Source organism: Anopheles maculipalpis, chromosome 2RL (genome assembly GCF_943734695.1).
Source record: "Anopheles maculipalpis chromosome 2RL, idAnoMacuDA_375_x, whole genome shotgun sequence".
In the NCBI taxonomy this organism is placed as follows: domain Eukaryota; kingdom Metazoa; phylum Arthropoda; class Insecta; order Diptera; family Culicidae; genus Anopheles; species Anopheles maculipalpis.
In genome coordinates this window covers 87,359,023-87,373,696 of record NC_064871.1, presented here as the reverse complement: position 1 = coordinate 87,373,696, position 14,674 = coordinate 87,359,023, and the positions used below count along the sequence as shown (strand labels likewise).

General features: G+C 43.8%; 7 protein-coding genes and 1 non-coding gene across 11 annotated transcripts in view; 5 read left to right on the top strand and 3 right to left on the bottom strand.

Moving 5' to 3' along the window:
- Positions 1-14,674, bottom strand: part of LOC126568306 (mitogen-activated protein kinase p38b-like) — a 643,298-nt gene that overhangs the window by 182,046 nt on the left and 446,578 nt on the right. The gene's annotated exons all lie outside the window — the stretch shown is intronic.
- LOC126568491 (ras-related protein Ral-a) overlaps positions 1-14,674 on the top strand; it is a 337,581-nt gene that overhangs the window by 305,986 nt on the left and 16,921 nt on the right. The gene's annotated exons all lie outside the window — the stretch shown is intronic.
- LOC126568136 (U4/U6 small nuclear ribonucleoprotein Prp31) lies at positions 80-1,948 on the bottom strand. Its single transcript, XM_050224560.1, has 5 exons — positions 1,541-1,948; positions 1,264-1,468; positions 933-1,187; positions 492-855; positions 80-418 (listed from the first exon to the last, which is right to left on the bottom strand). Exons 1-5 carry the CDS (start codon positions 1,917-1,919, stop codon positions 80-82), a joined length of 1,542 nt encoding a protein of 513 aa, XP_050080517.1. The 5' UTR covers positions 1,920-1,948.
- On the top strand, positions 2,244-3,458 carry LOC126568313 (transcription termination factor 3, mitochondrial). Its single transcript, XM_050224772.1, has 2 exons — positions 2,244-3,036; positions 3,107-3,458. The coding sequence occupies exons 1-2, from the start codon at positions 2,244-2,246 to the stop codon at positions 3,382-3,384; spliced, it is 1,071 nt and encodes a 356-aa protein (XP_050080729.1). The 3' UTR covers positions 3,385-3,458.
- LOC126568274 (endoplasmic reticulum-Golgi intermediate compartment protein 3) lies at positions 3,607-6,099 on the bottom strand. The gene is made up of 6 exons (XM_050224721.1): positions 5,961-6,099; positions 5,719-5,877; positions 5,429-5,654; positions 5,008-5,360; positions 3,825-4,026; positions 3,607-3,749 (listed from the first exon to the last, which is right to left on the bottom strand). The coding sequence occupies exons 1-6, from the start codon at positions 6,046-6,048 to the stop codon at positions 3,614-3,616; spliced, it is 1,164 nt and encodes a 387-aa protein (XP_050080678.1). The 5' UTR covers positions 6,049-6,099; the 3' UTR covers positions 3,607-3,613.
- On the top strand, positions 4,539-4,869 carry LOC126568634 (reactive oxygen species modulator 1). The gene is made up of 2 exons (XM_050225146.1): positions 4,539-4,693; positions 4,761-4,869. The coding sequence occupies exons 1-2, from the start codon at positions 4,557-4,559 to the stop codon at positions 4,867-4,869; spliced, it is 246 nt and encodes an 81-aa protein (XP_050081103.1). The 5' UTR covers positions 4,539-4,556.
- LOC126568160 (phosphatidylserine synthase) lies at positions 7,139-14,286 on the top strand. The gene is made up of 6 exons (XM_050224587.1): positions 7,139-7,459; positions 8,745-9,003; positions 9,076-9,528; positions 9,603-9,938; positions 10,017-10,101; positions 14,150-14,286. The coding sequence occupies exons 1-6, from the start codon at positions 7,239-7,241 to the stop codon at positions 14,284-14,286; spliced, it is 1,491 nt and encodes a 496-aa protein (XP_050080544.1). The 5' UTR covers positions 7,139-7,238.
- On the top strand, positions 13,813-13,983 carry LOC126560137 (U11 spliceosomal RNA). Its single transcript, XR_007607056.1, has one exon. It is a non-coding gene; the product is annotated as a U11 spliceosomal RNA (small nuclear RNA).

Genomic DNA, 14,674 nt, shown 5'->3' with positions numbered 1-14,674 from the left:
ACTATTTGTTAGGTAAATCAAAGAAAATTTATCTATTTCATTTTGCCTGAGCCACTCAACGCAACGCTTGCCAAACATTTTACGTTGTTTTCTTTCCGACCGACAAAAATCCGGACGTGTTGGAGAAATATTTCGCACCCGTTTCGCCGGTCGGTTTTTCCGCCGCTTGTGGATTTACAATCTCCAGCCCCTGCAGTGGCGTAAAAGCAACGCTCGATGCCGTACCGGAAATGTGTTTCTTCACCGTTGTGCTGCCACCCCACACCTGTTGCTGTTTCTGCAGATTTTTCTGCAACGTTTTGCTAATGCGCACCTTCGTCTTTTCGTCGATCTGTGGCAAACGAATGCGTCCTGTACCGGTTTTGCCGATCGTACCGCGCGTATAACCGAGGTCCTCCTGGTATGCATCTTCCTCGATCTGGCGGTTGAGATAAGAATGTATATTTAATTTTTAGAATGGAATAATTTGAAAAAAGGACGTAAAGACTTACATCACCAAAGTTCATCCGGTTAGCCTGCTTGCGGAACTCGGTAATGGCATAGCGTTCCTTCATCTTGCGCACCCGCTTACCGCCACGCTTCTTTTTCCCTCCCTCGATGGGTTTTGGAAGGGGTTTGATAAACTTTACCGGTGGTGGTTCCTGCAGTTTGTCTAGCTTTTTCTCAATGTCCTCCCGGAACCGTTGCCCGATCTCGCCCAGATGGCTTTCGTGCGATGCATCGACACGTGCCGCCAGAGTGCATTTGGCGGCTACAAGCCGAGCCGCTTTGCGCCGTAAATCTGGTGGTGTGTCCTGTACAATGTCGCAGTAGTAAACATAACCAGTGTGGGGTAACATTGCTACTTTGGAGAATCTAAGAAGAAAAAAAGAAATTATTTAATAATATACATGAATGTTAAAGCATTAAAATTTAAATGTTTGTCTCCATACCCAGAAAGTGTCTTTTTTTGTGCACCCAGCACCTGCACGTTACAGGCGGGCATTTTCGAAAGCTTTGTCAGCCCGCCAGCCAATCCGACCAGCTTCGCAGCCGTGGAAGCGCCCACTATCATCGACATGTTGGGAGCGATAAAGGTCATGCGGCTTTCGACGTACTCGAAGATTTTGCTCTTGAAATCGTTCAACTCTACCGCCATATCACATGCCTCGTTAATCTGTTCCAGCTCATGCTTTTCCAATTTTACTCTACAAAAACCGTCAGAAAGGTAACAAAAAAGTTGCTTAGCGAGCCAGTAACAATCGACAAAACGAAGAACCTTACCCTTGCGTAGTTGATGCCGTTACCGAAACGATCATAATCGTAGCCTGGGTTATGATTTCCTGCAACCGCTCGTTGTTCTTGGCCTGATCGAGATCGTTTCCCAGCTCGCGAACACTCCGGATGTAGTCCATCTCCGTCATGATGAGTGAATCCAGCTCCGGGAAACGTTTTTGGTACTTATCTTTCACGAATTTGTGTATCGTTGCTGCGCAAGTAAAGTGGCATTAGAAGCTATCCATCCCATGGTCAAACCAATTTCCCACCTCACAATACTTACAGATTTCATTGTCAATGTCAACCGCAATATTATTTGCCTCCACGATCAGCTGATACTCCGGATCTGACTCTACGTTGCCCACCATCTCCACCGTGGTGCGTGGGTTTTTCGCATATTTCTCAATCTGGGACAGGACGTTCGACAACCTGTCCGAGTCGCGAAGTTTACAAATTTCCCGTATCGATGCAACGGCCAGATTTATTTCCATCGGTTCATCCTGCTGGTCGTAGATGACGGCGTTGTCCTCTTCGCCGCCGGAATCGGCATCCTCTTCGTCCGGAGCGGCATCTTTCGGTTCCTCCTTGATGGTGTCCATTTCCTCCATTTCCTCATCATTGTCATCTTCCAGATCGGCCAGCAGTTCATCGGCTAGAGACATTTTGCACTATTTGCGTAGATTTTTACTTTTTAATATAAGAAAACTATATTTTGCGCGATTTTACTGTACGATGCGCTATTTTCTCGCTTGCAACCGGTTTGTTTTGGTAACAAGAAGGTTGACGTTTTTTCGTTTGATAGCTCATATGCGTGCCATAAACTTCCCCCTATTGCAGTGAGAAATACCTGCTCACTATAGTGAGAAGTGAGATTTTGACCCGAGGGCTGTTTATAGCACACTGACAAGCTTTTTCCGGGTGTGTTTTGTAAACAAAACTTTACCGCATGCTGTTGTTTTCGTGATTCGTTCGTAGCCGGTGTAAAAATGCGCAGCATACTTAAAAGTATAATTAAAGTCAGTGTTTCTGGACGTTCCGGTCCATTAATACGTCGCCTACTGTGTACGAAGGCAGCCGCTACCGTTCCACATCCCAGCAGTGCCTTGCAACGATACGAGGATGATCTGCAGGACGAGTTCCACCAAGTGCTGCGCGAGGAACAGCAACGATCCGTGCTCGATCCGGTACCGGATCCGACATCGCTGGAAATTTTCCCCAACACAAAACCCGCCTTCAACTTTGCAGCCTACGTAAACAAATCCGACACCCTGCAGCAGCTCGTTTCACTTGGCGTTGAGCTGCACCGGCTAGAAAAGCGCAAAGGAATCCCACAGTTTGTGCTTGGATTGGATTTTGAGCGAGACATGAAGGCACACATTCGTTTCCTATCGGACGTTGGTGTGCCGGCGGAAACGTTGGGTGAGTTCCTCACCAAAAATCCATTGATTTTCAAAGAAGATCTTGGAGATCTTGAAACGCGAACGAACTATCTCGAATCGAAACGATTCCTGCCGGAAGAAATTGCCCGGATTGTTACAAACAACCCGTTCTGGCTTATGCTCAACACCAAGCGCATCGATCGTCGGTTAGGATATTTTCAGAAAACGTTTCATCTGGCGGGCAGTGAGGTGCGAACGCTTGCCACCAAACAGCCAAGATTGATCACGTACAACTTGGAGCATGTACGTAAAAACACGTTTACCGTGCAGGAAGTGATGGGATTCGAAAAAGAGGAAGTGAAGCAACTTTTGCTGAGCAAACCACGCATTTGGATGATAAGTATGTGTTACCTTGGCGCTTCGAGTGGCCCATCAGCAGCTAATAATCTGTCCGTTTTCTTGTATTACAGAAACGGAAGCGCTACAGTACCGCTTCGAATACATTCACCGCCGCATGAAGCTGTCGCATGCGGAAATCCTGCAAACTCCCGATCTGCTGCTAACACGTGACGTTCGGATCAAACAAAGACACGGATTTTTGAAATTTCTTGGCAAAGTGCAGTACGATCCCAAGAAGGAGCTTTATATTCCGCTAAAATCACTGGCCGTGGGTACCGACGAGATGTTCGTTACAGAAGTGGCTAAATCGAACATGGAATGTTACAATCGCTTCCTGAAAACACTCTGAAACGTGCTGCTGGACGCAATGGAAAGTTTAATTTTTGAAACAAAACCAAACAAAAAATAATATGTATATGTAGATATATGCGGTGCATTATGCGAAAAAAAACACATCGTAAATCGTTTGTGGAGGGCCTAGATTCATTCATAGAGAGAGATTCACATTTAAAAGCAGCTTTTTGGTAAGATACACATGACGCTCATGTATCACCATGTATCACTGTGTGTGAACAACATTAGCTTGCCTTTCCTAGTTCAATTTTTCGTTTAATTACATGTATCGAGGTGAAGAGTAGCGAGTCGATTATACCGGCCACCGTGAAGATACCGCCTATTATTGCACATACATTCGTAGCAAAGTGACCGAGCGAACTAGAAAGGAGTAGAGAAGGAAATAAATATTAATTCCTCCATCGGGGAACCCCACGGTATGCGCGTAAGTCTTACTTGCGTTTCTCGGTAAATTTAACCATCAGTGGCGATAGTTCATAGTTGACGAAAATGCCTGGCATGCCCGTCTCACCGCTCATAGCCGTCACACTTTTCTGGTGCTTGGTGACGGAAAATTGATTGGTATATAGCGTTGGCCCCTTCAGCGGGACGAACATTGTGGGAACGATCTTTATGTAGTACTGGAACATCATTGCACCTGGAAGAAAGAGCAGTCATGAGACGAAAGTTATTCTAGGAAATTACAGTTCTAAACGGTGCTGTAACCGAAGCCAAAAAGGTCTTTCTCTTGAAAATGGAGCCTGTGTAGATGAACACTGAAACCTTATCGTCTAGCACGGTATAGGGCTAACAGAGACTCCAAGGGAGTGGAATTTTCAAATTTGGATTTGGATTTCAAACTTTGGAAATATCTAATAAATTTTCATCACATCATACTACACACAGTGTGTTCCGAACAATCCCCTATAACGAACGTTGCTATAAAAATGAAAGTGAGAAAAATTATCTCACTCTCTCACCGCGCACTCACGCGTGAATGCAGCTGCCAAACGTGATGGCGCTGTCAAAGTAACATCGAAATTTCTATTACGTGATATTTGTGCATTGTTGCGAGTAACAAACAATATTGCGGCACGATTTTTGCCGACAAAAAGGCCGAAAATTAAAAACTCCGCGAGTTATTAGTTCGAAAGTGTTTTGAAACCTCGCTAAACCCAAAGTACAACAATGCCAGCCGTCCCGGGTGGTGTTTACAATCAGAACCAGCAGCCGAGCTGCTTCGACCGGATGAAGATGGGTTTCACGATTGGATTCTGTGTGGGGATGGCTAGCGGTGCACTGTTCGGCGGCTTTTCCGCCCTGAGGTAATTGGTGGTGAAGGAATGCCGTGTTTTTTCTGTATGCTCTTCACACGAATCTTTCCCTTTTCAGATATGGATTGCGCGGCCGGGAGCTTATCAACAATGTGGGAAAAGTGATGGTACAGGGAGGTGGCACCTTTGGAACGTTCATGGCAATTGGAACAGGCATTCGATGCTAAAAAAAAAACCCCGCTCCGGATTTGATGTGGGTTATAGCATTAACAATTACGTTATGTTTAAGCAATGTTATGAATAAATTAGCGCTACCCTGCACCTAAAACAAAAGGAAAATTGTAAAGAAACTAATTGACGCTTACCTTCCGTCGCTTCCACCATCAGTCCATCCAACGGTCGGGTCGTTCCGAACTCAAATTGTTCCCCAAACGAAAGCGTGTTGATGCGGTGCGTCGTGTTAAACCGTGCCGACGAGTACGGTTGCACATCGTGCACGTGGATATTGTTGATAGAAAAGCTTTTGCCCGGTGCAATGTGGAATCGACCCTCGACTCGGTTCACCTCCATTGTACCGTAGATGTGGCATCCCTCACTGAACGCTTTGCCTTCGATACTAGCATCGTTGCTGTTTTTGCACTGCTCAAAGTCTTCCACGTTCGGGTTCCATTTGCGCTCACGGTACGCGTCAATAACTTCCTGACATGTGTTGCAGCACCTACAAAAGAGGAATCAATGTGTTAAATCAAAGGCATACGCTTCCGGACATGTCGAAGTCACACATACTGGGAAGCATTTTTAGCTGCACCGTAACAACTTCCACAAGCCGGTTTTAGTGTCGTTGTCACCGATGGTGCTTCCGTGCTGGCAATACGTTTCGTCGACGCTTGAATGTCCTCCTTCTTCGGTTCTTCGATCTGATTCCCCTGCAAATCGACCCTCCGTTTGTAGATGTTGTGCTCGATGTGCAAATGTTGCTCGCCGGTTGAATCTTGCGCATCCAGTGATACATCTGGTGGAGAGAAAGGTGATTAAAATGAGACTCAATTTAAGTTGGATACATGTCATGCACATACAATCGCATGATATTCTCGGGATGGTAAAATCTAGATTGATTTTCAACTTGTGGCCCCGTGTCGTATCCACGAACAATTCTTCCGAAATGTTGGGTGAAAGGTAGGCATTGATTTCGCCTATCACTAGGGTAACTATTACGACCGTGCTCAGCAGCGTAACTGAAAGTGGAAGGGAAAGGAAGCCCGGTACATTATTTTACCCATGTAATTGACTGTTTTTTAAAACTATCACTAATGCTTACGTGCCGCTCCACTAACGGTGCGTATGCTAAACTCATTATCTATCTTAGGATATGCATCTAATCGTCGCAATGAATCTAGAAACCGCATAGTTTGCTACCGTCAGGCGTCCTTTTCTTTGGATTGGTTCTACAATCTTACTCCAAAATCGAGATTCAGCTGTACAAACATGCAGGAATTTCAAGCGGCCCGTAAAGATCGTTCCAACAAAACACACGTAGCACAACACCGCAAGAGTTGTTTGTTATCATACGGGAGTTCTGACAGCATTCAAACTGGTGGTGGGAACTCCGGAGTGGATTCACGAATTCACTCCGAACCCGACCTATAAAAACCGGATAGAACACCGGAAATATCCAGAGTTTACGCCAGACAATATTCGCAGATGACTCCAAAGTTGACTACGAAGTAATCCTTAGTTAAATCCGAAGATTACTTTGGAGTAAACAGAAGAAAACTTCGAGATTACTCTGGATTGCATTTTGATATTGAAAATAGATTATCGTATTATGGATTGAAATTAAATGATCATATAATTTTTATATATGTAAAGTATAAAATATACCTAATTTACGTGCGAGAAATATTTGCACGTTTGAATAATTGTGCATTCAGCGATTGTACTGCTCCCAACTGCCAAACATAGCTGTCACTGTTGGCCCTGATAACAAAGTGCAACTGATCCAGCCTGCTCGTTCTTCGTTACGTCAAATCTAATCAACAGCCGCTGTCATGTGCGCTCTCTGATGTAATCAATTGCGGTGAGATTAAAAACCATTCTCAATCAATTTCCAAACGACGAACGAGCTTGACGTGCGCGGACCGCGAAAAAACGCGTGTTTTTTTAGTGAAAATTGGTGCACTCGTGGTAAAAACACAAACCACAGGCAGCGGAAGTTTTCTGTGATAAAATCGTGCCGTAAATGCAACACGCATCTCAACCTATCTTCGACGCGAACGGTGGAACCATTCTTTCCCGGGTCAGCGAAGGTGTTTTTTTCCCTCGCAGCAAGCTGGTGGAATCGATTTTAACTCAATTAAGACAGAGCAAGCGACGGAACCCTCTAGCCGTACTGAACAGCCGTGCTTGCTAATCCACTTGGTGAGAACCTTGTAAGTTGGAATACGGGAACGGAAGGCTAGTCGCAACACAAACCACATACCGTTCCCGGCAAATCGATAGTGTGAGGTCTTGCCTCGGTGTACGGATAGCAGAACTGGCCCAGAACGCGGAACCGGAACCCTATCCGGACGGTGTTATTGTGCTGAGCCACCGAAACATGAAGAAGCGGAACAGTCCGCCACCGACGATGGCGGACGGTGGTGGCATTGGCAGTGAAACGCTGCTGCATGCCTCACAGCACACGATGGCGGTCAACGAGTTTAAGTTCATTAACGAGCGGCCGGTGGACGATATCTCGCTGAACTTCTTCTACAAACCACACACGATCACGCTGCTGGCCGTTTCGATATTCGGTGTGATGTACTTTGCCTTTGTCCGGTAAGTATGCGCCAGAATGGAGGGGTGAATTGGAGTTTGGTGATATATTCTACGGCCCCGCTATCGCTTTACTCTCTATCTCTAACGCATAATTTTTACCATAATAACCTACGTCCCTAGGGGATGACCTGGCAGCGGGGCTCCCGGCTGTAAGCGAGGGCATAATTTAATTTTACGTTACACGAAGCATGGCGTGTACTTTGGACATGAAAACGTTTCTACAATTGTTATTAAGGTTGTTCGAAAAAGGGGGAGATTCTTTTTCGCCGCCAGGGCCAAAAAAAGCTTAAACGTTGTTAGGTAATCGCAACGCAACGTGCTCACACAAATGGTTACTAGATCCGCGCATCAGTGGCTTAAACAGTAAAAGTCACCAGTCGCGACTGCTAAATAAGAAAAAAAACTGTTTCCAATAGCTATTCTGTTCAGATTCGATAGCTGTCGCTCAAAAAAGTTACATGGTATCGAAATGAAATGTTTTTCGCTTGAATCATAGTACCGGCGTACCGGCTTTTCGATCGTGTCACGATACTGTCCTTCGCCTAGAATGTAGAAATCGTACATCGCACCCTCGTACGATACGTTTGCGGGCAATGTGCACCAGAGTTGTTTGACACTATCTTTGGTGCATCTTCTGCACAATATATTGTAGCTATACAAGGAGTCATGTTCTACATTTCCTTTTTGTTGATAAACATTTTTTTGTCCATTTTTTCCTTCGTGAAACTCTGCCTTTGAAAGGGCAGTTGATTGAGATCACAGAGTCTAGTAGTGGTAGATAGTAATTAAATTGTCAGTAAGAAGATAACAGCTTTGATTCGTTGTTGGAACTTTTAAAGAACCCTTAAGCAGCTTTCAAGCTGCTCCGCACTATAATTTTGGCCGTCGATCATAAAGGCGACAAAAATCGATCGCCAATATCGGATTACACTGCTGTAAAGAAGGGAAGCCCAAAATTCCACTGTATATGCAAGATATAGCTTCTTCTTAACGAGCTAGTCTCATAGAGTATCGAAAAGACAATTGGTTCATTTTTTCCCCCTTAGCAGCTTTTATACAGCCAAAGAGTTCAATTTCTTAGTTTCTGGTTATTTGGAGAGTTCTCAAGGCTTTTAAAATACTTTTAAACGTTTATCGTTTATATAATGGTCTCTAACATCGGTGACTCAATAAATACTCCTAACTACATTGATCTTCAATCAGCACTGCAACTAACCTATTGCTCCCTTGTTTGCTTTTCTTTCACACCAAAAACCACAACCGTTTTGTCAACATGCATTTGTAGTAATCAGTCCGATATACAGGAGAACATATGGGCCGGCATGCTGTGCGTGATATTCTTCTTCCTGATCATTTCGGTGCTTGCGTTCCCGAACGGCCCATTTACCCGGCCCCATCCAGTAGTTTGGCGGATGCTGTTCGGTCTGTCGGTGCTGTACCTGATGCTGCTACAGTTTCTAATGTTCCAGGACTATAAATCCATCATGGGCATCTTCTACTGGTTCGATCCGAAGCTGAGAGATTTTCACATCGACATGGAGAAGGTAAGCGACAATTCTGATCAAATCAGATGGTTAAAGAATCCTCTTAATGAAATAATTTATCTTCCGCTTTAGCAATACGCCGCCAACTGTTCGGACATGTCATTCGAACGCATCTGGTCTCACGTGGACGTGTTCGCGTGGGGTCACTTTCTTGGTTGGGCCTTTAAGGCCGTCCTGATCCGGCATATGGGCATCCTGTGGGCGATCTCGGTGATGTGGGAAATTACGGAAATTACGTTCGCCCATCTGCTGCCGAACTTTGCCGAATGTTGGTGGGATGCACTGATACTGGATGTGCTCGTTTGCAACGGGTTCGGCATTTGGTGTGGGCTGAAGATCTGCAAGCTGTTGGAAATGCGCGAATATAAGTGGGCCAGCATACGGGACATTTCGTCCACTACTGGGAAGCTAAAGCGAGCGGTGTTGCAGTTTACGCCGGAAAGTTGGGCACCGGTACGGTGGCTCGATCCAAAGTGTACCTATATGCGATTTTTCGCGGTGTGTCAGTTGGTGTTGCTTTGGCAGGTATGGTTTGCGCAGTGAATTTCGTATGCAGAAAATGAAATAATACTAATAGCTGTTTATTTTTGAAATTTCAGTTAACCGAATTAAACACCTTCTTCTTGAAGCACATTTTTGAAATGCCCCCATCACATCCGGTCGTCATTGGACGGCTCGTGTTTGTCGGTCTGTTTACTGCACCCTCGGTACGACAGTACTACATCTACGTTACGGACACGCGCTGCAAGCGGCTGGGCACCCAGTGCTGGGTGTACATTGCCATCCTTGTGTCGGAAGCGATTCTATGCATTAAAAATGGGAAGGAACTGTTTGAGCGCACCCAGGTGAAGAATATCGTCGTATGGCTAATCATACAGGCGGTACTGTCGGTGCTGTTTGTGTATGGATGCATGCTGTGGCATCGATACGTAGCGGTAGGTATCAAAAATTCAAATTAAAAGATAAACAAAATCTTACCCTTGAAAAATACGCTTTTTTTCGAACAATTCTAGGAAGACGATTCGAGGGACGGATCTCCGGTGAAACAGATGAACCGTACGTTCAAGGATTCTGCCATCGTATCGGGTGACTCGAAAGGTACGTAGTTTTCTTTTTGCTTTTGTTTTCGCACACCATCGTCAGACGCTTTATCAAAGTCCATTGCCAGTTTGGACGATCGGATCGATTCCGGTTTGAATCACCCCATAATATGCAAAAACCCGATGGCCCGATTATTGTTTACGTCGTGCGTGAGTGTGATTGCTATGCGGAACTTCTTCCCGCGCAACAGTCTCGAGCGGATAGAGAGAAAGAGAGTACGATGACTTTATCGCGCGGGCAGACCATGCCACCGGTTCTTAATCGGAGTTGTTGTCCGATAAGCCAGTGTAGACGCTCTTCACGACCTACCAAATATAAACCGCATGTGTGTGTGTGTGCGGCAAATCAAGGCTTATCTCGGATGCGACACTCTCCCTTTCTCTCATTCTCCTTCCCGACGAGGCCTTCCCAACGTCATTGTCACGCCACCGGGTACGATCCTTATCATGTCACTCATGCGTTCTGTAGCTAACCTTCAGAGCTAGCACGTGTTGCTACTACGTGTAGCAAAAAGAAGTGAAATTAGGATTTTTTTAACGAAGGAATGAGTGATGTAATTTAGCTGAAACCATCTCTCTCTCTCTCGCACTATCTTGTATCTGATGAAGAAAAAAAGCACCCCTTCTTTGTTTCTATCTGCTTTCTGCCGTATCATCGAATGCTAATAAATTTCAGATAGCAGATAGCAGTTTTTGTATCTTGTTGGGTGATCTTTTGGTTTCCAATTTTTTCCCCAACAAATGTACACCCTAATCACAAAATTGCCCTTATAACCACTATTATGACTTTTGTCAGTTCAAATTTGTTTTAATAGTGCGTTAATAGGCAATTTTTTTTTTGTCAATAGGTCACTCGTGTGTCTAGTAAATGATCCTAAAAATGTCCATGTAATGCGAATTGCCTAATCGATAGGCGCATACAAACATAACATAACGATAACTCGCTCCCTCTATTTAATCGCCTATTTTTTCTCCGTTCCCGCGGCCTAACCAAACATTAAGGACCGGAATATTACGTTCATCCAATGTTTGTGGCGCATGCCCGCGGCAAGCTAAAGATGGTGGACATAAACAGCCCCAGCTACGATATCAAAATCAAAATAGTGTGAAGCTGCCTGTTGAAGCGTCAATCAATAATTGTTCATAAAGCGTTACGTTTACATCCAAGCAAAAAACCGAGCCAGTATTTCGATGCGCGATGCGTAGGTGCGTCGTTTTAGATTAGCAAGAAAGTAAAAACAACCCTAAAGAGACGCTTAAGAGGATAGGGATAGACATTGATGGAGCAGCTTCGTAAAGAACAATCTGCGCATTTTGAGGCTGATTTGATGTAGTTAGTCAGAATGTGATAAAAATAATAATGTGCCAATGTGTGCGCCCGTTCTCTCTTAACATATTCTGCTTGCTTGTGTTAAGCTGTTTTGTTTGTTGTTCGTACTTACTTACGCATTAGCGCTACAGGCAGGTTCAATAATAATATGCTTCATGCTGTTTTGTTTTGATTTTGTTCGCTGCGCTGTTGTTTCGGTTTTAAATGCGCCCAAATGTTGTTTCTCTTTAATAGGCAATTTATGTTTTGCTTTTTTAGCTATACATTGCTTAACATGTCCTCTTCGCGCTACGTATGGATACTATTTCGCTGGAATAATCGGTCCCTACTTATGTATATGTTGTTGATCTTGAACTTAGTTCGAAATTTTTTTTTAAAGGAGGCCCTTTGCAATAGGTCATCTTGATGTGGCATTAGCTTAAAAAAAATCATCAAATTTGCTTGCCTTGGTTCATGACCTGTTTTGCTGTACAAACCTCCAATGGGCAAGGTTATTTCAATAATTGATTACTCTGAAACAAACACGATAAAAGCGATAGGTTTCTCCACATGCCCCATTGAGGTAGCGTGAATAGTCAATCAACTGTCACTTAAAACAAAGGTCCGTTTTCATCCAAATCAGAGGGGCCCAAATCCTGTGTTTTGTGATACGATACCAAATATATCAAGGAAAATGCTTTGGTAAAACCTTGTTCTGTTTGATTAGCATAGCCAAGAAATAACAAAAATAATCGGACACGAAACGAATCGGTGTACGATTAGAAAGGGTCATTTTTTTCTTTCCTGTTGTTGAAATTGAACCGTATAGGGCATTCCCTTATCGCGAGAGTGGTGTACAAAACACACAAACATACTTACGCTGAATGGTTTTCATTGCTGTGCCTTACCAAATCGACCGTGGAAAATTCAAATCGCGTGCGATAGAATGTATAATTTACGGCAATTTCCACAACCAAATCGAAGCTTAACGTGTGTTCGCGTTGCACCAACGAATTAGAGCTGGAAAGGGTAGATGGGTGTTGGGGGTTTTTCTCTGTGATTCGCTGGGGGGGGGGGGGGGGGGTAGTTCTATTAATCGACTACTGTGTGAGAATAGAAAATTCTTGTGTAATATTCTTACGGAAATGGGTGGTCTTAGTAACTTTTGTTCCAACGTTTACCCCGGCCGTATTTACCTACCTGTTGCTAGTGTTGACGGATTCATTCCACTCTAGATTCGATTAGGATTTGGAATCGATTGAGATTCGGATTCGAATGGATAGGGATTCGATTGAGATTCTATAAGATTATTTGATTGGGATTGAAGGTAAAATGGCTAAAAAAATAAGCTAAATGCAAATGGGGCGTTGAGGTGACTGTAATCATGATGTATTGAGCATTTTCCAAGATTTAACTCTCTATTGCGATTCACTTTTCCCACCACTACTACTTACACCATTGTCCAAAAGGAGGTAATGCTAGGAAGATATACCTGTATGGGATTAAATATCGATATTTTGTTGCACAGTTGAACTGAAAGCACATCAAAATGTTTTCCCATAATTTCCGTAAACATAAGCATTTAACATAAGCAGAACCAAACAGGCACAGCTTGTTTGGTTCTACAATCTTTGATAGCCTGTCTCATACTTCGTGGCTATAGCTGGTTTTTTATCATTTATTTTCAAACAAATTTATTAAATCATCGATAAAAATGGAGTTATAGTAATCCCGGCTTAAGGCTTTTTTAATTATTCACAAATGTAATTTCCCGAGACAGCCACATTAACTTCTAGAGATTTTCGCCTAAACTCTTGACAACGCGATCAATTACTACGTTCTCTAGACCGGTATAGAATGAATGGATAAAGTCTTCTTTTAGAGGATTGCTCAAACAATTTTATTAGTCCCTGCTGATATCTGGAGTTATGTGTTTTGGAAGCCTCAAAAACGTCTCAGTACTTGGATGGCGAGTTCTGTGCAACAATGCCCATTCTTGCCCAGGATATCACTTCAAGGGATGTTCAGGCCCTTGTATAGTTTTGTATAGCCCTTGTCATAGTTTCACAGCGATAAAAAATATCGATAAATACTGGGGTTTGCTCGCCAGTTATTGCAACACCTGAAACTAAATCCGAGTACGACTAGTATGAACACAGAAGCCCGTACCTAGAATTCAAAAACACTTTTGAAATATGGCAGTAGAAACAAATTCTAAAGCAATTTTATACTATTCAAAAAGAAGAAAACTCCTCTTGGACAGCGTCAAGGTCCTCACCAGGGTTCTATGCCTACAACGCGCCAAAACAGACAGCATTGCGTGCCGTCAGTTTTACGCATCGCTAGTGCAACACGTCGATCCTCGCTTGTATGTGATGTGTGGTGCGTGTGCAGATTTAATAAAAGGGTGCTTGCTTTGTTACGCATCAGTATGGCACATCTGTGCGGGGCCGTGCTGGTTGAGTCCAGCCCGGTGTCCGTTCCGGTGGGGTATGGCTATCAAAACATATCCAGCACGTAATTTTTGACCACTGAAGGCTGTTGACTCGCTCTAACTGCGTCGACGCCTTCGATAATCCCTCAAATAATCACTCTAAATCAAACATCCTTCTTGTAAGATCAGGTCCGTAATAATGTAACTTGCTTACTGTTTTAATTGGCTATTTCCGTTTCTGTTTGAACATCTATTTTATTTCTCTCTTCTTTTCTTGTTTTCCCCCCTTCTTCTCCACTATAGGAAGCAAAGGTGCTGGTGGTTCCTCGGCAAAAAATTCACCCCAATCTACGCCAACCAAAAAAGCGCGATCTCAGCAAGGGAACCATAACGTTTCTCAAGGCACCACCGGCAAATCGGTCCGCGAACATCTTGAGTAAGAGGTTCTGATAGAATGTGAAGAAGGACATACACACACACACATTACACCCGATGTAGTGTTGACGGATAAATGCTTCCCCACTAGACTAGAGTTTATCGGTATGACCATTTTGCTATTTTGACAGCTTCTCTCCCATCTATCCTAGCTACAATCGCAGCACAAGAAATTAGTGTTGCTGGGAGGGAACCAATGAGGTGGTCAAATGTAATTGCGGTACTTCCTTCGTCCTTTGAAGAGCTATGTCTAAAGACGTTGTTTTTCTTCTTTGCCACCAAATAATCCAATGGCGCTGCTGAATACTCCCTTTAAATGCGCTGCTTAGTGTATTAGTTTTTGTTTGGCGTGTGTGTTACTTTCTTTTAGTTATGTTTTGAATAATAAATCTT